General features: G+C 40.6%; 1 protein-coding gene across 1 annotated transcript in view; it reads right to left on the bottom strand.

Annotated features, from left to right (window-relative positions):
- ZCCHC24 (zinc finger CCHC-type containing 24) overlaps positions 1–22,199 on the bottom strand; it is a 116,098-nt gene that overhangs the window by 8,871 nt on the left and 85,028 nt on the right. The window contains exon 3 of the mRNA XM_026710947.2: positions 10,108–10,272. Within this exon, the coding sequence (XP_026566732.1) occupies positions 10,108–10,272 (165 nt within the window). The remainder of the gene's footprint in view (positions 1–10,107; positions 10,273–22,199) is intronic.

The raw sequence follows: 22,199 nt of genomic DNA, 5'->3' as shown, positions 1-22,199 counted from the left end.
TGTGGGAGTAGCAATGGATTTCCAGAGGAAAAATCGCAGACTACATGAACCATTTGTGCTACTCAGGTGACCCTGAGGACACAGATTAACCTCCAAGTGCTTCAATCACCCTCTAAAATAGGGGCCTTCAAACTTGACAGCTTTAAGACTTGTGGACTTCAACTCCCAGAATTCCTCCTCCAGCCATTTTAGCTCATTAATTCTGGGAGTTGAAGTCCACAAGTCTTCAACTTGCCAAGTTTGAAGACCCTTGCTCTAAAAGGATGCAAATGACCAGCTGTCTGCAAGGAATATAAATCCTCCCATTCCCCACTATCCTGTCAGAGCTGAAGAAACTTCTTGGATGAGAAGCAAAATGTCTTCAAAAGAAAAAACAAGAAAGTCCAGTTACCTCCTGAAAAAGCACCTTTGGGACTAATCGGCATACATTAAAGTGAAATTTCATTGCACACAGCTCTCAAAGGGTCACCACCTTTGATATACACTACATAAACATAACTCAATAAATAAATACAACATTATGCATATACCCACATATATTTTATGACAGAGAGAAACAATGCAATCTAGTCCGGATGTATACTTGTACATGGCAAGAAAATCGAATCTTGCAAGTTTACCAGGTGGATGGCCTAGGGAACAAAGCTGTTACAGAATCTGATAGTCCTGCCAGAAATACTTTGAAACCTCCCCCCAGAGGGGAGCAACAGTAACATACCGTGGGGTGGGTGTGCGGAGTCTCTAACAATGCTTTGAGCTCTAAGCACAGAGTACTTATAAGCAGCATCCCGAATACTGGGAAGAGAGCTTCCTATAATCTTCTCCGCTGTCCTCCCCACTCTCTGTAGGAACTTTCTGTCAGAGGCACTGCTGCCACCAAACCAAACAGGGATGCAGTTTGTTAAAACACTCCCAATCGTGCCTCTGAAAAAGGATTATTATGTGAAGAGTATCAATAGGGGGGATGTTCAATTTAATATTTCTTCTCTCATAGATAATACTGTCAATTAAATTGGAGCAATGGAACATTTTAAAATCAAATAATATCCCTCTTCTCTTCTCTTTCCCTCCAAAACTGAAGGCTTTTAATGGAAGCAAGTTTTACACAGGCCCAAGTGATTTATTTTTTTGGACATTAATTCCATTTCTAGAATTGCTGACACACTTGAAGTGATTTATGGATAAAGGTAATGCAATTAAACTTGCACACTTGAGTTAAATTAGTGAGTGAGTCAGACAAACACAGTTTGACAGTTCCCATAAAATCATTCAGTCCAATTGCCTTAAATTGCTCAATAAACGTGCTTTTGGAAAACAGTAATACATATTGTTTATATTTTCCTCCTAATATGCTTAATTTACAGATTGGGCTATCATTTATCTAGAATATTTATACATTTTACCATCTATTTTCTTCTTCTTTTTTTTAACCAACTCTAAATTCATCCAAAGAAGGATCATTGAACTGAACCAAACATCTGTATTTCATGTGTACTTCTTACTGTACAATAAACAAATATCCATCTTGAATAAATAATATAAAAAGCAGAAAAAGTCCAAAATCAAGAGCTATCAAGTTCTTATTACGTAAGATTTGAAGGCATCTTCTCTATATGGAGTTGCTGCAATTTCTTATGGCTGTCTACAGAAACAAACCCCAATCCAAGTTTTCTCCCAAGTGTAAATCTCTGGTGATCATGGCAGCCCTTTGAGCATTTGTATTTCTGTTCTACATTGCAAATTGTGGCTGTCCTGCTTTTTCTTCATGAGAGGTCCTTGGTGCTCTCTTAGCTTGTTATTCCCAAATTATTATTATTTTCAAAATCCTTAGTCTGACATTTCATCTTAACATAATTCTATATATATAAAGTTGAATGCCATATATGCAACGTTTCAGCAGAATCTCACCTGCCATCATCAGGCTTCTGGCAGATGGCAGATGAGATTCTGCTGAAACATCGCTACAACTTTAAAAGCACAACTACTATGACATGGGAAAATACCCGAGCAAAGCCGAATGCCATACATATAAGTACCCGCGAAAACTTAAGAATATATATACACACACACACACACACACACACACACACACACACACACACACATATATATATATATATATATATATATATATATATATATATATATATATATATATATATATATATATGGATCTTTGGTTGTTCGGGTTTTCTCCCGCGTAAGATTCAAGTATCTAGGCAGCGTTTGATGAAGTCTCATTCATCATCTTCAGGCTTCTGTCTCCGGCTCTGTGCTTTTCAGAGTAATGTGAGATTGCAGCTGCTTCCTCCTTTTAACTGCCAGTGGGGTGGGACTTGATTGGGTGGGGGCTTGGCTGTGTTCTGATTGGGTGGGGGTGTGTTCTCATTGGTAGGGGGTTTGGTTGTGTTCTGATTGGTTGGGGGTTTGCCGTGTTCTGATTGGTTGGAGGCGTGTTCTGTTCAGGTGGGGGCTTGGCTGTGCTCCGGTTAGTCTTAGTTGCTGGGGGATTTGAGCTGGTGAGTTGTGATCTTGCTGTTTGGCTTCTAGTTCGTGGTCCTGTTGCATCTTCATAGTGGGTGTCGGTTTGCTTCATGTATGGCTCGGAGGGGTTTGAAGTGGGTAGTGATGCAGCTGTAGTGCAGCTTCTGGTCCATGGTCGTGTCTCATCTTCTGAGTGGGTGAGAGTCTGTTTTCTACATGGAAGTGTGGTGGTGGCATCTTGTGTGGCTCTCATGGGTGTGGGTCTGGTGTCCTTCTTCATGTTAGGTACTCGTCTGTTCATGAGGGCGGGTTTCCAAATGGCTGGAAGGCGGGAGGTGTCATCTCGTTTGTTCATGCTGTGTGGGCGTTTTTCTATCTCTATGGCTTCTCTGATTATTCTGCTGTTGAAGTGTTCGGTTTTGGCGATAGTTCTGGTATTTTTAAAATCAATTTCATGTCCTGTGGCTTTGAGGTGTTGGACCAGGGAAGAGGTCGTTTCTTCTTTTTTGATTGAGTTCTTATGTTCTTCAATGCGTGCATTTATTCTTCTGTTAGTTTGTCCAATGTATGTGGTAGGGCAGGCAGTGCAGGGGATTCGTATACTCCTTGGTTTTCTAATTCGATTTTGTCTTTGGGGTTTCTTAGGATGGTGGATATTTTTCTGTTTGTGCAGAATGCTGTTTTGATGTTGTGTTTTTTGGAGGATCTTGCTGATTTTGTCTGTAGTGCCTTTTATATATGGGAGGAGGGCTTTGCCGTTTTCTTGTTCTCTGTCTTGGATTTTGGTTGGGGTTTCTTTTTGGATTAGGTGGGTAATCTTCTTTCTTTGGAATCCATTGGCTGTAAGTACGTTGGTGAGAGTGTGTAGTTCGGTTTTTTGGTGTTGTTCATCGGCTAAGCATTTTGTTCTGGAGATGAGTGTCTTGGCTACGGAATTGATCTGTGCTGGGTGGTGGTGTGAGAGTGCATGTAGATAGCGGTTAGTGTGTGTTTTCTTCTGGTAGATGGTGTGTCCTAGGGAGCCATTGGATCTTTTGTATACCAAGACATCTAGGAAGGGAAGTTGGTTGTTGGCTTCTGTTTCCATGGTGAATTGTATTTTGGGGTGTAGGCTGTTGAGGTGTGTGAGGAAGTTGTTCAGTTTTTCTTTCCCATGTGGCCAGATTATGAAGGTGTCATCTACGTATCTGAGCCAGAGTTTGGGTTTGTGGTCGTATTTTTCTAGAGCTTGTGTTTCAAAGTGTTCCATGTAGAGGTTAGCGATGACAGGTGAGAGGGGTGATCCCATGGGTGCTCCTTCTATTTGTTTGTATTTTTGTCCATTGTAGGTGAAGTATGTATTGGATAGGCAGTGGTTGGTTAGATCTAGGATGTGCTTGGGGGGGTTGTATTTGTTTTGGATGGCTGTCAAGGCTTCTTTTATTGGCACTTGGGTGAAGAGGGATATGACATCGAAGCTTACTAGTAGGTCGCTAGGTTGTAAGTTTTGTTTCTTTATGATCTCGATGAACTGGAATGAGTTTCTTACATGTGAGTTGATGGATTCTGCATAAGGTTGTAGTTGTTTGGCGAGAAATTTGGCTAGGTTTTGTAGAGGTGAGCCTATGGAGCTGACTATTGGTCTGAGTGGGGTAAAGCCCTCCTCCCATATATAAAAGGCACTACAGACAAAATCAGCATATATAAATATATATATATATAAAAGGCACTACAGACAAAATCAGCAAGATCCTCCAAAAACACAACATCAAAACAGCATTCTGCACAAACAGAAAAATATCCACCATCCTAAGAAACCCCAAAGACAAAATCGAATTAGAAAACCAAGGAGTATACGAAATCCCCTGCACTGCCTGCCCTACCACATACATTGGACAAACTAACAGAAGAATAAATGCACGCATTGAAGAACATAAGAACTCAATCAAAAAAGAAGAAACGACCTCTTCCCTGGTCCAACACCTCAAAGCCACAGGACATGAAATTGATTTTAAAAATACCAGAACTATCGCCAAAACCGAACACTTCAACAGCAGAATAATCAGAGAAGCCATAGAGATAGAAAACGCCCACACAGCATGAACAAACGAGATGACACCTCCCGCCTTCCAGCCATTTGGAAACCCGCCCTCATGAACAGACGAGTACCTAACATGAAGAAGGACACCAGACCCACACCCATGAGAGCCACACAAGATGCCACCACCACACTTCCATGTAGAAAACAGACTCTCACCCACTCAGAAGATGAGACACGACCATGGACCAGAAGCTGCACTACAGCTGCATCACTACCCACTTCAAACCCCTCCGAGCCATACATGAAGCAAACCGACACCCACTATGAAGATGCAACAGGACCACGAACTAGAAGCCAAACAGCAAGATCACAACTCACCAGCTCAAATCCCCCAGCAACTAAGACTAACCGGAGCACAGCCAAGCCCCACCTGAACAGAACACGCCTCCAACCAATCAGAACACGGCAAACCCCCAACCAATCAGAACACAACCAAACCCCTACCAATGAGAACACACCCCACCCAATCAGAACACAGCCAAGCCCCCACCCAATCAAGTCCCACCCCACTGGCAGTTAAAAGGAGGAAGCAGCTGCAATCTCACATTACTCTGAAAAGCACAGAGCCGGAGACAGAAGCCTGAAGATGATGAATGAGACTTCATCGAAACGTTGCCTAGATACTTCGAATCTTACGCGGGAGAAAACCCGAACAACCAAAGATCCACATATAAATACCCGCGAGAACCTCAGAAAACATATATATGACATTCAGCTTTCTTCGGGTATTTTCCCAAGTCATTGTAGTTGTGCTTTTAAAGTTGTAGCAACGTTTCGGCAGAATCTCATCTGCGATCATCTGTAACACTATACAGAAGCCTGATGATGGCAGATGAGATTCTGCCGAAATGTTGCTACAACTTTAAAAGCACAACTACAATGACGTGGGAAAATACCCGAACAAAGCTGAATGCCATACATACATACATACATGTAGGTCTGGGTGTGTTCGGGTCTTTTCCTGTGTAAGATTAAGAGTATCTTGGTGACGTTTCGGCGAGGTCCCACTTGCCATCCTCAGGCTGGTGCTTTTGGCTTTGTGCCAGTGCAAGCAGTGTGTGATCGGAGCTGTCGTCTCTCTCTAAATACTGGGGGAGGGGCTGGTGTGCTGGGCTGGTTGGCTGCGCTGCTGCCTCTTGATTGGTTGGAGTTGATGTTGGGCTGTGTGATGGCCTTGTGAGTTTTGTTGTGGAGATATTCTGGATCTTGTGCTGTAATCTCCTGGGTTGTTAGTTTTGTAGTGATCTTTTTTCCATTAGCCTCCTGTGTTTTAATGGCTTTGGTAATGGGTTGTGTGATGGCCTTGCGAGTTCTTTTGTTGTGGTATCCTGGGTCCTGCGTTGTAATCTCCTGGGTCATTTGTGTTTTGACCTCTTTTCCATTAGCCTCCTGTGTTGTAACAGCCAAGATACTTTTAACCTTACACGGGAAAAGACTTGAACACACATAGACCTACATATCTATATCTATATCTATGTCTATATCTATCTATCTATCTATCTATCTATCTATCTATCTATCTATCTATCTATCATCTATCTATCTATATAAAATTATATAATTATTTTAATCACAAGAATACAACACGGTGCAGCTGTTCTGGCATTACAATTGTTATACATATATAAATGTTACTTCACCATTTACAATCATCATAATTCGTGTTTTCCCTGTGCTCCAATAACTTAGAGATCATTCTTCTTCTTCTTCTTCTTCTTCTTCTTCTTCTTCTTCTTCTTCTTCTTCTTCTTCTTCTTCTTCTTCTTCTTCTTCTTCTTCTTCTTCTTCTTCTTCTTCTTCTTCTTCTTCTTCCTCTTCTTCTTCTTCTTCTTCTTCTTCTTCTTCTTCTTCTTCTTCTTCTTCTTCTTCTTCCTCCTCCTCCTCCTCCTCCTCCTGCTCCTCCTCCTCCTCCCCCCTTTGTTTCTGTAATGTGTTTCAACAAGTCAGCAGAGCTCCAGCAGGATTTCTGGCACAGCTTTACTAGATGGCGATCAGACAGACTCAATGTCATTTGCAATAGGCCCTTTTCCTTTTGACCAACTTTGAATTCATCAAAATGCATCAGCAAAACATTCTCCAAGACTTTTGCTGTGTGTCTCCAGTTAGATTCCCTTCCCTCCACCTTTCATTTTCTTTGCTCTGCTTCACTTGCTGCACCTTCCAGGCTCTAAAGTCCGAAGTGTGGGACTTCCGGTTTGAAGGGCTTCGGCGACAGACATAAATCCGCAATCGTGCGCGGTTTCTGTCTGGTTTCAGGGCTAAGCCACCCCATAAAGGTGGTGAAGAGGGGGGAGACTGCCAGCAGGGTTGAGGAGAGCCGCATCTCTCCTCCTCAGCTGGCCATTGCTCCCTTTCCTGAAGGTGGTTGCAGTGGTGGTCAGAAATGGCCCCCACAAAGGAGAATTCGACCGGAAAAGCATGTGCAGGAGGAAAATAAGAAGTGAAAGTTTTGGCTGACCGGGTTAAATCGTAAAAGCAACAACTAAGGTACCCTGGAATTTAAACTTACAAAAAATAACATCGCTCCCAAAGAAGAGTCGGAAGCAGCGAAGGAAAGTGAAAAGGGAAAGGTTTGGCTTTTTTTTTCCTTCTCTCTCCTTCCCTATACTGACAACTAAGAGACTTAAATAAGAAATCAGAAAAATCCACTTTGACATCAATAGGCAATTAAGCTGAAAATAAAACAAAATGCCAAAGGGATAATAAAGATTTCTGGACATTAAAAACTTTCTTTTTCATAAGCAGGAAGGGAGAGAAAAAGAATAAGGGCAGGATCTGGAAGAGGGAGGAGACTGCCTGGAATTAAAAAGAATCTACAGTAAAACTTCAACAAGACTTCTAAAAGATACATTTTAACTGAAACTTTGCAACTAAATAGTAACCCCAGGAAGAGAAAGTGAAAAAAAAGAGCAGAAAAGAAACAGCTTGCATGTATTTGGATTATTTGGTGATCTTTGGATTCTTGGTTATTATATTTGAATGACTAAAATCAATCGGGTGGTTGTTTAAAAATTTATACAATGGCACCACTTCTGGATGAATTGAAAATGGAACTTAAAAAGTACAAAGAAGATGCACAAGAAGGGAAGGGTTCTTTTGGCTTCATCTTTCAATTCTTAGAAATGGAGATTTGGAACTATGAGAAACAAAAAAAAAACGACTGCAAAACCAGAAGACTGGGACAAAGAAGAAGCCATCTTTAATGAACAAGCAATTTTATGTGGGAAAGGAAAAGGAAAGAGGGGAAAGAGAATGGAGAATTTAAGACTTAAAAAAACAACCAAAGAAAAGAAAAATAATTCAAAAAATAAGTATAATACTGGAAAGCAACAGAAAAGGGGAATGCAGAAGAGAGAAATAGAGGTAGAGAGACAAGGGGGTAAAAAGGGGAGAGAGAAGAAGAGAGGGAAGAAGGAAAGGAAAGAAGTTACAAAGGACTGGAGCAAGATATAGAGAAACGGGACCTATTTAGAGATAACGGGTGAAAATCTAACTGAAAAAGGGATTCTGTAAAGGTACATAAGTTTGTATTGTTATATTAGTAATAGAAATAACTTTAGAAAATTGGAAACAACGTATGATTAAAATGAGGGATAAAATAGTGTAATTTAGTGAAATGTTTGTGAATAAAATAAGTGAAATAAAATAAATGAGAAAATTGAATTAGGAAGGAACGGGAACATTTTAATTAGTTAATGTTTTATAAAATATAAGTGAAGGGGGAGGGGAATTAACTATGGATTGTTCCCATAGAAGTATGATATTTAATTGAAAAGTAATGTTAAAGATGTTAAGACTTATATTAATATTAGTGATAGAATTGAATTGGAATGGAATGTTGTTTTAATTATATACATTTATGTTTTTTTCTTTTTTTTAAGAATACAGTGTGTATTTTAAGAATGTACCAAGCAGAATCCGAATGGAAGTTATGTATTATATTGAATGTTACAACTTTAGGGAAAAGATATAAAGGCATCATACTCCAATCAGTAACTACAGGAGAAATTTTGTTTAATGAGAAAAGATAATAGATAATTGAAACAGGACAGACAAAAGTATAAATACAATGATTTGAATTGAGATGTGATAATTAAAATAAAATTGAGAAAATTAAAAGAGGGGAGAAGCTATGCAGAAAATGTAAAATAGTAATAAGATTTGGAATAGAATATAAAAATGAGCATGAACCTGAATTTGTGTCTGTACGAAGAAATGTAACCCGGGATTACGCTACTTTCAAAAAAGATGTTTTATTTATATATTTTTTTTCTCTTTGTGAAAACTCAAATAAAATTTACAAAAGAACAAAACAAAACATTGACTCCGCTTTTCATCCTTCCGAGGTGGGTAAAATGAGGACCCAGATTGTTGCGGGCAAGAGGCTGACTCTGTAAACTGCTGAGAGAGGGCTGGAAAGCACTATAAAGCAGTATATAAGTTGTGTGTGTGTGGTTCCTTGCTTGGAATTTGCTCTCTAGGAAGCCAGGAAAGAGTTCCTTGTCATTCCACATCCTCTGCCCTCAAAGAACTGCCAAAAAATCTCTTCCTCCCCCCAATCCCTATTTAGAGAATCTGCAAGAGATTATCCTTCACTACAAAGGATTTCCTTCCCCCTTTGTGTGTTCCACCAAAGGAAAAGGGAAATACACACACAACTTTAGTGACTGAGCAATAAAGAACCTTCAGATGTAATTTGGTCTACTCCAAAGCAGCTCTTTCAAAGGGTTTGCAGAAAAATGGGGTGGGAGGAAATCAAGTTTGAAATTCGCATCTTCTCCCAAATGCACCAAGTAAACACCAAGTATTGGTTTAAATGACCCTACATTTCAAACATTGATGCAAATCATATTACAGGTAACTTAGAACAATGGATTTAGTGACTTACGTCGCTGAAAAAAGTGACCAATGACCATTTTTTCGCACTTAACGACCGTTGCAGCATCCCCATGGTCAGGTGATCAAAATGAGGATGTTTGGCAACTGGTTCATATTTACGACAGTCGCAGTGTCCCTGGGGGGTCACGTGATCCCCTTTTGTGACCTTCTGATTAACAAAGTCAGTGGGAAAGATGGATTCGCTTAAGTACCAGGTTACTGATTTAACAACTGTAGTGATTCGCTTAATAACTGAGACAGGAAAGGCCGTAAAATGGGACAAAACTCACTGAACAACTTTACCACTTAGCAACAAAAATTCTGGGCTTCCCTGTGGTCGTAAGTCGATTTACTGCACATTGTTTCATTTGAATTGCTGGGGAGGCAACCTATGAATAGTTGCATAGAAAAATGGATATTAACTCTCTCTTGGCAGCTCTCCAAGCCTGATAAGGTTGGTGGTTGTAACTCACCCTTGAAAGACTGTTTGCTGGGTATGAATGAGAGGAATTCACCTTAGCCAAATAAAAAGAGGTTTTGTTGGGACGAGAAGTCTGCTTCGTGATTTTGGGAGCCTAGGTCAGAACACGAGCCATGGAGGCATCTTTGACCTGGGATCCTCCCTTAAGCCTCTACTTCTACCCTCTTTTGAACCCTGTCCGTACCTGCTTGTGAGGATAAACGTTAATATGGCACTTGATACATTCTTGTCCCATGTTGGCCCACGAGTTCCCACTCATCCATTTTCTCTTGCATTTGGGGCACTTATATTCTCCAAAGCAGCGTTTCTTCCCTTGGTATGGAGTCAAGCCTTCTCCTTTTGGACGAGCCTAAAAAGAAGAAAGAGAGAGAGAGAGAGGAAACAACCTTAGTGTCAGGATTCCAACGATCACCCTAATTAAACTGTGAGCCTCTAGCCAAACTTCAAAAACCTTCAAAGGATTTATTAGGAGCGACCTTCTGGCATGACCTGTATGAAGCCGACTCTGTGATACGTAATTTACAATCACCTATGACCCTGTTTCCACCACCACCACCCCTCTGTATCATAATTCAGATTGTCCAACCGAACACATTCATGGGCTGGGTGTCCTCAATCATGCTTTCCAATGAAGGATTTTCGCCCCAGAATACCCAGTAGCCTCAGTTACAATATTTGTGAGATAAACTTGGAATGTGCTTCTGAGTTCATTTGCCATATGCTCCTTCAGGTTTTTCCCCTTCCCCTCTTTTTTATGGCAACTTGGAAACTGGCATAGGAATGTTTTACAAGTTGACACTTATTTTAAGGCCGGAACTCGAAAGACAAATGCATTTTCTTTGCTGAACAAGGAGAACAGCGACTACATTAGAACAAATTCAATCAGTTTGGAAACTGAAAGGAACACGCAAATTGATGAATTGTTTGCCTTCTTTGGGTTTGTTTATCTTTCAGCTCTCCTGAGATCGGAAATGCATCTCTCCTTGCATTTCTGACTTCGGGAAAATTGTGGGGGTTTTTTCTTCTTCTTTTCAGCTATGCTTTTTGAGTTGGCATAATAAAGGTTTTAAGGAAGGTTCAACGGACACAAGTATAGTGGACTGACGGGTGTCAGCTAAAAGTTTAGAGCAGGGGTGTCCTTTCTCTATAGAAGAATAAGTAGAAGTAAAAATGGGGGGAGATAAACATCTTGTGGTTAATGTAACCCTTGAGTAAATGCATGAATAGGATTATACTATCAACATGTCGAGATACTATGTGTGAAAGACTGAGAATACTCAGAATAATATAGGAGCAATAACATGATATATTTTGGAAAGTGCTTCAGGAAGGATCCAAAGAACTTAAGTGCATTCCAGGACAGCAGCATTCACTCTCTTTCCTTCTTTAAAATATAGATTATCCTTCCAGTGTATTTATTAATAGATATATAAATTCAGTTTACAGTATACCTTGCCTACTGACCATAGAGAAGAGCTGAAAAACAAAGATTGGCAATCTTAAATTTGTGGACTTCAACTCCCAGAATTCTCCAGTTGGCTGACTGAGGAATTCTGGGAGTTGAAGTCCACAAGGCTTAAATTTGCCAAGCTTGGACATCGCCTGGTTTAGAGGTAACTTTTTGCATCTCTCTGCTGTCCTCAAGTGGTGAACTGGATTCTATATTTTATAGGAAGGAAGGAAGGAAGGAAGGAAGGAAGGAAGGAAGGAAGGAAGGAAGGAAGGAAAAGGAAGGAAGGAAGGAAGGAAGGAAGGAAGGAAGGAAGGAAAAAGAAAGAAATGAAAGAAAAAGAAAGAAGACAAAGATGCAAGAAAGAGGGAGAGATGGAAAAAAAGAAAGGAAAGACAGAAAAAGAAAGGGAAGGAAAGGAAGGAAGGAAATGGAAAAAGAAAGATGTTTAAAGATATTCTGTGGCTGGCAGAAGCCACATTTGAACAAAATACACTGAAAAATACATTCCTTTGATTGATCAGTTTCAAAGTCAAAACTGGCCTTCAGAGATTGTTAATGATGGAATTTCTTTGAAGGGGATTCCAACTCTATGGTGCATTTCAAAAGATAGCCGCTTCCATTTTTCCCAATTGCCAGAAAATGCAGTGAAGTTTGCCTTCCTGCAATTAGCCATCTTTCTTCCCCTATTCCTTGGCTTCCTTGGTACTTTCACCCACAGGGGAAAAATATGTTTGGCTTCTCCACTTTTCAGCCACAGAATATTTGTGCCAAATGCAAAAGTTAAAACCCTTGGTAGACTTTGGCAGTAGTTCCTGCCATTCCTTTGCATCCACCAATCAATGTCAGACTTTTCCTTTAACAAAAATTCTGGATTAAGTATTCCCATAATGCTGACTCTCTTTTCCAAGATCCCAACAGCAGAGAGATAGCTGGATTTAGCGCCTCAGATCAATTGTTCTCTTAGACATCTCTTTATTTACTTGATTCTGTGACAGGGATGGATCCTAATTTACACGGACATTTATTCGAGAAACAAATCCTTTCCAAAATGACAGTGCCCATATTCCCCGCCCCCCCAAGGCACACCCTCAAACACACTCACTGGAGATCTGATTCCCAAAATTGGTAACATGGCACAAATGGATCAAGATCTCTTTGTGATCCATTTACACAATTTCCCTTTCTTTCTTTTAAATAAAGTTTTATTAACTTTCTATTGTTTACATTTTTTGTTAGTGCTTAATAAATGTTGTGTTCTCTGGGTTATTTTATTTGCATTGCATTCTTAATCTGTTTATTTGTTCATCACGATTTCAATTATTGAACAACTCTGAGCTGTTCCTCTTCATACCTGCAGCTTTCTTGAGGCTGTCCAGAATTAAGTGTTCATGATAGAAATTACACAGTAGCTTCAGACAGTAGCATTAGTGCCGGATCAAACTAATTCAAATTCAGATTTTATTATGACTATTTTAGCAATCTCCTTGGAGTAAAAGCTACCTGAGGAAAAGTCAGTTTCCCTAAAATTAGCTTATACCAAAAGAGGGGCATACAAAGATGTCCTCACCAAATTCTTATCCCAATACATATCCCTATAGTATATAATCTCTGAACATTTAAATTATGTTTATTGTGACTGTTTTGATATCTATCTATCACTATGAATCTGTCTATCATCTTGAAAACCATCTTATTCATTTGCTGACATTTCTGTTTCCATGAAACCCACAAATCAGGTAAACATCTTGGGGAAAAAAAAAACTTATTTGGGAATGATTTAAATATAAACATTATTTGCAATGCCTGGAAATTCCCAGCTCAGATCTCTGAAAAACATCTTGAAATAATATCTTGAGAAATAAATACCTTGAGAAGTAAAACAAAGAAAAGGAGAGCCAACCTCTTTTCCAAACCACCAAGAAGGCAAGACAAGAAGCACTGGATGGAAACAAAGAGAGAAGCAATCTAGAACGAAGGAGAAATTTCCTCACAGTGAGGACAATCAACCAGTGGAGCTGCTGGCCTTCAGAAGCTGTGGGTGCTCCATGGCTGTGGGGTTTCAAAAAGAGACTGGAGAACCATTTGTCAAAGATGGTATAGAACAAGGGTCTTCCAGTTTAAGACTTGTGGACTTCAACTCCCTGAATTCCTGAACTAATAAGATAGGAAGAGGAATTCTGGGAGCTGAAGTCCACAAGTCTTAAAGCTGTCAAGTTTGAAGACCCCTGGTATAGGATCTGCTGCTTGAGCAGGGGGTTGGACTAGAAGACCTCCAAAGTCCCTTCCAACTTTTATTCTGAAATGTCCAAATGGCAAAAAAAGACAAGAATGGCAAAAAAAAGTCAAGAATGGCAAAAAAAGACAAATAACCTTTCCCACTACCCCATTTTCTTCAGCCACTGGAGACATCACTGCAACCTTATATAACAGGTTCTCTCAAGACTATGTCTCATGGCAGCTTGTTGTGCACCCCCAAGCCTTAGACTCCTTACCTTTCTAGAAGGTGAGACCTGTTTCTTAGAACCTTCGGAGGCTGGCATGGTGCTAGTATGCTTTTTTAAAAGGTGTTCTTCAGAGAAGAAGTGGACGAAGTGAAATTTATTGGAAGAAAAGTCACCTCAGGACCTCCAGATGATGGGAGACAGAAGGATTTCAGACCTCCAGAGGAAAGCCTGAAGCTTTTCAGCACAAGGGTGGCTGAAGAATCCAGAAAGAGACCTCAGGCAATGAAGGAGATATCAGTCTGAATGCCTATTTAAAGCGTCTGACAGGGAAGAGGGAGGAAGCAACACAGTTTCAGTTAACAAACTGAAAGAAGGAGGAGAAAATGAAACAGGCACGAGAGGAGAAATGAAAGTGAATACTTAAAGAGAAACAAGAAGAGAAACCAATCAGGTAAGAAAGTTAGAAGAAAAGGAAAAAGAAACTTCGGAAGAAAAGAGAGACTGGGGAAGAAGCTGGTAATAGAGATTTAACACACACACTATATATATACATATACATACAAACATACATATATACACACACATATATACACACACATACATACACACACACACACATGTATGTATGTATGTACTTATGTATGCATGCATGTATGTACCTATGTATGTATTATGTATACTTATGTATGTATGCATGTATGTATGTACTTATGTATGTATGTATGTTTGTATGTACTTATGTATGTACTTATGTATATGTATGTACTTATGTATGTATGTACTTATGTATGTTTGTATGTACTTATGTATATATGTACTTATGTGTGTATGTACTTATGTATGTATGTATGTTTGTATGTACTTATGTATGTATGTACTTATGTATGTTTGTATGTACTTATGTATATATGTACTTATGTGTGTATGTACTTATGTATGTATGTATGTATGTACTTATGTATGTATGTGTGTACTCATGTATGTATGTATGATATTCAGCTTTGTTCGGGTATTTTCCCACATCATTACACGGGAAAAGACCCGAACACACCTAGAGACAGACAGACAGACAGACAGACAGACAGACAGACAGACAGAAAGACAGACATACATACATACATACATACATATATATATATATACGTTTTCTTAAGTTTTCGCGGGTACTTACATGTATGGCATGCAGCTTTGTTCGGGTATATATATTATATTATATATATATATATTCTTAAGTTTTCGTGGGTATTTATATGTATGGTATTCTGCTTTGTTCGGGTATTTTCCCACATCATTATAGCTGTGCTTTTAAAGTTGTAGCAACGTTTCAGCAGAATCTCATCTGCCACCATCAGGCTTCTGTATTGTGTTCGTCTGTGAGTCAGACTTTCACAGCCGTTTCTGTTTTAAATTTAGTGCTAGCCTACGCCATGCCAGAATGGGTTTTTTTTTCATCCTGATTGGTTGGGAATCTTGGTCTGTGTTTATTGGTCTTGGAGTTTGCTGTGTTCTGCTTGATTGGTGTTTCTAATATCCTCTGTCTGTTTTGTAGTTTTTTTTGGTCTTGATTGGCTGGCAACATTGTGTTTCCTGTATTGGAGGCTTTTAGTGCGGCTTGGCTCCGAGTAAATGGACGGCTATCATTTATTAGGAAGCTAGATTTCATCTGGGTGCCTGGTTGGGGTGTGTTTGACGTGGAGGTATGGGGGGGCAGTCTGTTTGTGCACTGTCTGTTTGCCTGGCTTGTGGTGTGGAGATTTTTTTGTTTGAGAGTGCAGGCTTCCAAATAATTGACAGTCTGGTAGAATCATCTCTTCTATTCATGCTTTCGGGTCTTTTTTCAATCTCTATGGCTTCTCTGATAATTCTGTGGCTGGGGTTTTCTATAGTGGCTAGGGTTTTGGTGCCATTGAAGTCAATGCTATGACCTGTGGCTTTCATGTGTTGGACTAGCGAGAAAGTGTGTTCCAGCTTTTTTACTGCATTTTTGTGTTTTATATATATATATATATACATACAGTATATAATCTCATAATCAAACTTCATTTGGTAGATACACTTGTTTATTTAACTGGTGGCTGCCACAACAGATTTTTATGAAACAAATAGCATGAAGAGTGTGTATTTGTGTGCGTCTGTTATTGTGTATATGTAATTATTAAAGGGATGTGGTGTCTCAGTGGCTAAGACGCTGAGCTTGTCTATCAGAAAGGTCGGCAGTTTGGCGGTTCGAATCCCTAGTGCCGTGTAACAGAGTGAGTTCCTGTTCCTTCTCCCAGCTTCTGCCAACCTCGCAGTTCAAAACCATGTAAAAAATGCAAGTAGAAAAGTAGGGACACCTTTGGTGGGAAGGTCACAGTGTTCATGCGCCTTCAAAGGCATTTAGTCATGCCGGCCACATGACCACGGAGACGTCTTCGGAAAGTGCTGACTCTTCGGCTTTGTAATGGAGATGAGCACTGCCCCCTACAGCCGGAAATGACTAGCACATATGTGAGAGGGGAACCTTTGTATTTAATTTATTAGACAATTCTGGTTTGTTCTCATCTCCTAAATTCAAATCAAATTCTGATTCTGCCTTGAATTCATCTGCTGTTTTTACCAGGCTGGAGTCTGCAATATATCCAAAGAGAAGCAATACAGGAGAGGAGGAGTATGGAAGAGGATGATGATGATAATGGAGGAAGTAGAGAAGAGGAAGAAGATGAGGAGGACGAGATGAAGAAGAAGAAGATGAGGAAGAGGAGATGAAGAAGAAGAGGAAGAAGATGAGGAGGAGGAGTGGAGGAAGAAGAAGAGGAGGAAGAGCAGCAGGAGGAGAGGAGGAAGAGGAAGAAGAAGAGGAGGAAGAAGAGGAGGAGAAGGAGGAGAGCAGGAGCAAGAGGAGGAGAGGAGGAGGAAGAAGAAGAGGAGGAGGAAGAGCAGGAGGAGGAGAGGAGGAAGAGTGGGGTCTGAAAAGGCTCCACAAGAAAACTCAGAAGGAACAGGTGTGGTGTGGAGGAGGGAGAGAGAGAGAAAGAGAACATAGCCAGAGACAATGCTTGGAGTGTTTTGATGCCACCGAACAGATGAGCTTTCAAAGGTGGCCTTGTCAGGGTGGAATCTCAACAGACTGATTCTTCTTCTCCTCTCTTTCCTCCCCTACTCCACCCCGAGTTGACACCCCTCCTGTGCCACACAGAAATGTCATCCATTCTTTGAGCACCATTGGCATTCGATGGGAACAAAGGCCGCCTTTATTGAAACAGGAGCGAGCTTTGTGCATCTTGGTCTGCTGAGTGGGCCTGGGTCTGTGCGGGTTTTTTTGGGTGGGAGAAGGCTGCAACTCCAAGGGAGCTGCCACTTGTCTCAGGGTTAAATTCAAAAACCACCGAGTGGTGGCGACAATGCCTGTTTTCAACCTTGCCCACCCCCGCCCCATAGCTGGTTTCCCCAAAGTTCATTCAAAAGATTTTGTAGAATAGTCTCAATGATTCTTTCAAAAGGCCAGAAAAACAGAAGCAGGCTCTCGGAGATGTTGCGTTGTCCCAACTAGGAACCATGCTGTCATCAAGAGCCAGAGGGTTATGAGTCCTCTGTTCTTTGCTACACACCTGTGGTAGAAGTTGAAGTTGTTGCTCCAGGGCTGTTCAAGTCCTGGTGGCATGGTCATTCCTTGGGTAGCTTTGCCCCATCTTCCCTCCCTCTCTCTCCCTCCCTCCTTCCTTCTCTTCCTTACTTCCTGGTCATTCCTTGGGTAGCTTTGCCCCATCTTCCCTCCCTCTCTCTCCCTCCCTCCCTCCTCTTCCTTACTTCCCTTCCTCCGTTCCAGTTTCTTTCCTTATCAGAAGTTAGTTTCCTTCCTTCCTTTCTTCCCCTTCCTTCCCTTCCTCCTTCTCTCCTTTTCTCCTCCTTTCCACATTCCTTCCTTCTCTCCCTCCCTCTTTCCCTCCCCTCCCCTCCCATCCTTTCCTTTCCTACACCTACTTACCTTCCTCTCTCCCTCCATTCCCTTCCTCCTCCTTTCCTTTCCTCTCTTCCTTTCTCTTATTTCCTTTCCTTTCCTCCAACTATCTACCTCCCTCCCTCCCTCCCCTTTCCTCCCTTCCTCCTCCTTTCCTTTCCTCCCTCCCTCCCTTCCTACTCACTTACTTACAATCCCTCCTTTCCCTCTCAACAACAATCCTGACACTAGGCTAGGTGAAGGAGGTTTCCAAAGTATCTTGTGAGCTTCCATAGCTAAGCCTGCCTTTCAATCCAGGTGCCTCTGTTCCTAGCTAGGGCCTCAACCTTCCGGCACAATTTCACATTCAGAACTCAATCCTAGAAGGTTTGTCCAATGGGATGTTCCATTCAATTTGAAAATAACCTTACTGTGCTAAATCCTTCCCCCTCTCTCCACTTGGGAGTCTCCTGCTAGCAAATGCTAGCAATTTCCCACAAATGGCATGCCCTAACTTTCCAGGGAGTGTAATAAGTAGTTCTCTCTCTTGAAAACAGATCTGGAAGAAGAACCTAACAAGACATATCCATAAAGCCATCAGAAACTGACCGCTTCTAAGGACATTTTACGGCTTCAGTTGTTAAGTTAAAATTACTTGCCCAATAGTTCTGCGCCAGCTTCATGGATGAGCCAGGATATGAACCTCAACCCAATAAGGACAATACCAACTATTCATAATGTGCAGTTTGGCTGATTTAGCGGAGAAATTTTCCTATTGTAGGCAGCTCTTTGGTAGCTTTAACATTTTACAGGGATTTTTTTAAAAAAAGAAACCCGCAAGGATAGATGCAAGCAACATGGCTACAGTTGTGCCACAAGAAGAAGAAAAGGATTTGCAAAGGGCCATAAAAAAACTGGTAGGTTGCTCATTCATTCTGGTTGCCCACTAACCTTATTGGGCAGGATTATTGAAAACATGCTATTCCTCACTCTAGAAAAATGGGTAATTCATTACCTGGGTTGTTTCCAATCTATTTTGAGCCATTATCTTGAGCAACAAAGATGACTAGGGGACTGGAGGCTAAAACATACGAAGAACGGTTTCAGGAACTGGGTCTCTTTAGTCTAATGAAAAGAAGGACTAGGGGAGACATGATAGCAGTGTTCCAATATCTCAGGGGCTGCCCCAAAGAAGAGGGAGTCAAGCTATTCTCCAAAGCCCCCGAGGGCAGGACAAGAAGCAATGGATGGAAACTAATCAAGGAGATAAGCAACTTAGAACTAAGGAGAAATTTCCTGATAGTTAGAACAATTAATCAATGGAACAACTTGCCTCCAGAAGTTGTGAATGCTCCAACACTGGAAGTTTTAAAAAAGATGTTGGATAACCATTTGTCTGAAGTGGTGTAGGGTTTCCTGGCTAAGCAGGGGGTTGGACTAGAAGACCTCCAACTCTGTTATTATATTATATTCTAAGTTCTCAAAGTGCAAAATTGGGATACTTTCATAAGATTGAGATGGACTAAGATTGCAAGGGTTGGGTCTACAACTCATCCTTCCATTGTTCTTCCCCTCCCTCTAAAAAAGAACTCAGAGCCCAATGTCAAAATCTGAGATCAAAATGGCTGAATTACAGTGGTATGATTTCACGTTTGTTTGTTTTAAAAACATCTTCAGTTGCATACTCGGTGGCTCGATGCAATTCAACATTGTTGAGCCTTGAAGACCATGAAGGAAGGAATGATAGACTGCAGTTGCTAATGGAGATCCTCAGTTTACAGATGCATTCCTTGGAGTAACTGGAAACAATGAAGAAAACAATTCACAACCTACAACCGAGACCCCTGGATCACATTTTCCCCTCGAGTTAAATTTCTTTTTTTTCCCCCTTTAACCCAAAGGCTCTCTTAAAAAGGGAGAACAAGTAATAAACATATATGCGAAGTCCACATCGTTCTGAAATCATGTTTTTTAAGAGGAACATATTCCAGCTGTGGTCAGACGTTAGCCAAAGGTGCAGATGAGTTCGCGGCCTGCCAATAATCAGAGTAGAAAACTCTGCCATCGGCTTTAGTAGAGCAAGGATTTAAACCTCAGCTTTGTATCAGAGTCTCGCACAGATTTGTCTCTTTTTCCCACATACATATATTGTGTTTCCCCGAAAATAAGACCCTGTCTTATATTTTTTTGCCACCAAAAAAGGCACCAGGTCTTATTTTTGAGGGATGTCATCCACTCATCAACCTCACTTGCTTGTGTCACCTCTGGCCTCCTTTTCGCTGGCAGAGGCCTTCAGGAACTTCTTCATCTGTGCCTTGGCAAAGCTTTCCTGAAGGCCTTTGCAGCTGGTAACAGAGCTCTGGATGGATCCAGAGCTTTGTTATCAGTTACAGAGGCCTTCAGGAAAGCCTTGCCAGCCTTGCTGGCTGCAGAAGAAATAGGCCAGCAAGACAGATGTCAGGGTGTTGGAGGCCTGGCTACAACTGTCCAAAGGTAAGTAGTAGGGCAGCTTCACCCTCCTCCCATCCCCACCCTAGGTTAAGTTTTACCCATCCACTCTGGAGTGGGTGGGATCTTAATTAGGGCTTATTTTTGGGTAGGGCTTATATTGGGCTCATATGTAAAATCAAGCAAGGACTTACTTTCAGGATAGGCTGTATTTTCGGGGAAACTGAAACTGAAAGAACTTGGCTGGGTTCTCTGTGGTCAGTTTTCCTATTAGTGAAAAGTTTTTTTCCCCCACTGATTGGGAGTTTAACCTCTTAGAAATGAAGACACTGACCTTCCCACTGGATATATGCATATGCATTTATGCATGAAGCAGAGACGGAAACATTTCTATCTGGACTTCACTTTTTTAATGAGTAAAATGCCTCTAATGTATGATTTCAATCACCTCATCTGCTGCAGGGGGTTATACCATATTACAAAAGCACACAATTAGCTTTGTACTAAAATGATGCAATTAGTAGTACGTAGGAACTAGAACAATGTGAGTAAAACAACAAGAATATTAGTAAGGGCCTAGAATATTATCGACCCTGGCATCAAACCCTGATGTATATTTTTAATAGAATTTAGGTGAACAAAGTGAGGACAAACAATAGAATGAATCCGGAGCTGTTTTGGACACTAATGTTTGGTTCCATGGACATAGTTTTGTAATCTTTGTTTATTTGGTTTGGTTTGATTTACTATTTGTATTTCAAGACAAATTAGAATATGATGGGATGGAATAGGAATAGGAGAATGGAATGGAATGGAATAGAATAGAATAGAATAGAATAGAATAGAATAGAATAGAATAGAATAGAATAGAATAGAACAGAATATTGGAATGAAGAATTAGATTAGATTAGATTAGATTAGATTAGATTAGGACAGAATGCAGAATAGAATAGGATAGGATAGGATAGGATAGGATAGGATAGAATAGAATAAAATAGAATGGAATGGAATGGAATGGGATGGGATGGGATGGGATGGGATGGGATGGGATGGAATGGAATGCAGAATGCAAAATGCAAAATGCAAAACACAGAACAGAACAGAACATAATTCTTTCTGGCCAATTGTGATTGGACACACAAGGAATTTGTCTCCTGTGCCTAAGCTCTCACTGTACATGTTGTGCAAATTCTTCAAATCAGAATTCAACCTTCATGCAATTGGTTTTTCTCCCTTTTCTTTTCTTTTTTTTAAAAAGATACCGTGGTTATGTGTATACATGCTCATCCGCACAAGTACAATCGCACTGTTTAGCTGTATGGCTATTTTCTACAAAGAAAAGAAAAGAGCAACCACATTATTCTAATGGGAGATGCCTTCCTAGGGATTTAGTTTCAATTTTCCTTTCTTGGGCAGAGATCTCCCCACTTCTCGTTGGCCACACACCGCAAAGGCTATTATGGTACAAGTCTCTGGATCAGAAACCCCGGATTTTGTTTTTTAGGAGCAAACTACCTTGAAGGTCAGTTTAACATGTCTGGAGGCTTTTGTGGCTGTTGTTTTAAGACTTGGCCAAATAATATAAGGAGACGTTAACTCTCTTTTCCTTGATCACAATTGTAAAAAAAAATAACTCTCCCTCTTTTGAAGTCCTCTCCAAAGAATAAGTGCTGCACTTAAGGCTTAACTGGATTAGGGGAATAAAAACCTGCCAAATGCTTGTCTTTGGGGGCACCATTCCTGCTTAGGGCTTACAGAATGACAGAGTTGGAAGGGATCTTAGAGGTCTTCTAGTCTAACCCCCTGTTCGAGCAGGAGACCTTATACCATTCCAAGACTAGTGGATGTCCAATCTCTTCTTAATGGCCCACACAAAACTTCTGGAAACAAGCTATTCCAAAGCCAGGCTCTGACCAACTATTTTCACGTTAAACTTATTTCCCTACATGACAGCCTCTTAAAACTTTTGGCTTCCTTTGTTTTGTTTTCCTGTAAAGTTGTTTTTTTTTTAA

This window comes from Pseudonaja textilis, chromosome 4 (genome assembly GCF_049901715.1).
Source record: "Pseudonaja textilis isolate UNSWEBS1 chromosome 4, rPseTex1.2, whole genome shotgun sequence".
Taxonomy (NCBI): Eukaryota; Metazoa; Chordata; class Lepidosauria; order Squamata; family Elapidae; genus Pseudonaja; species Pseudonaja textilis.
This window is presented reverse-complemented; position numbering and strand designations above follow the sequence as displayed.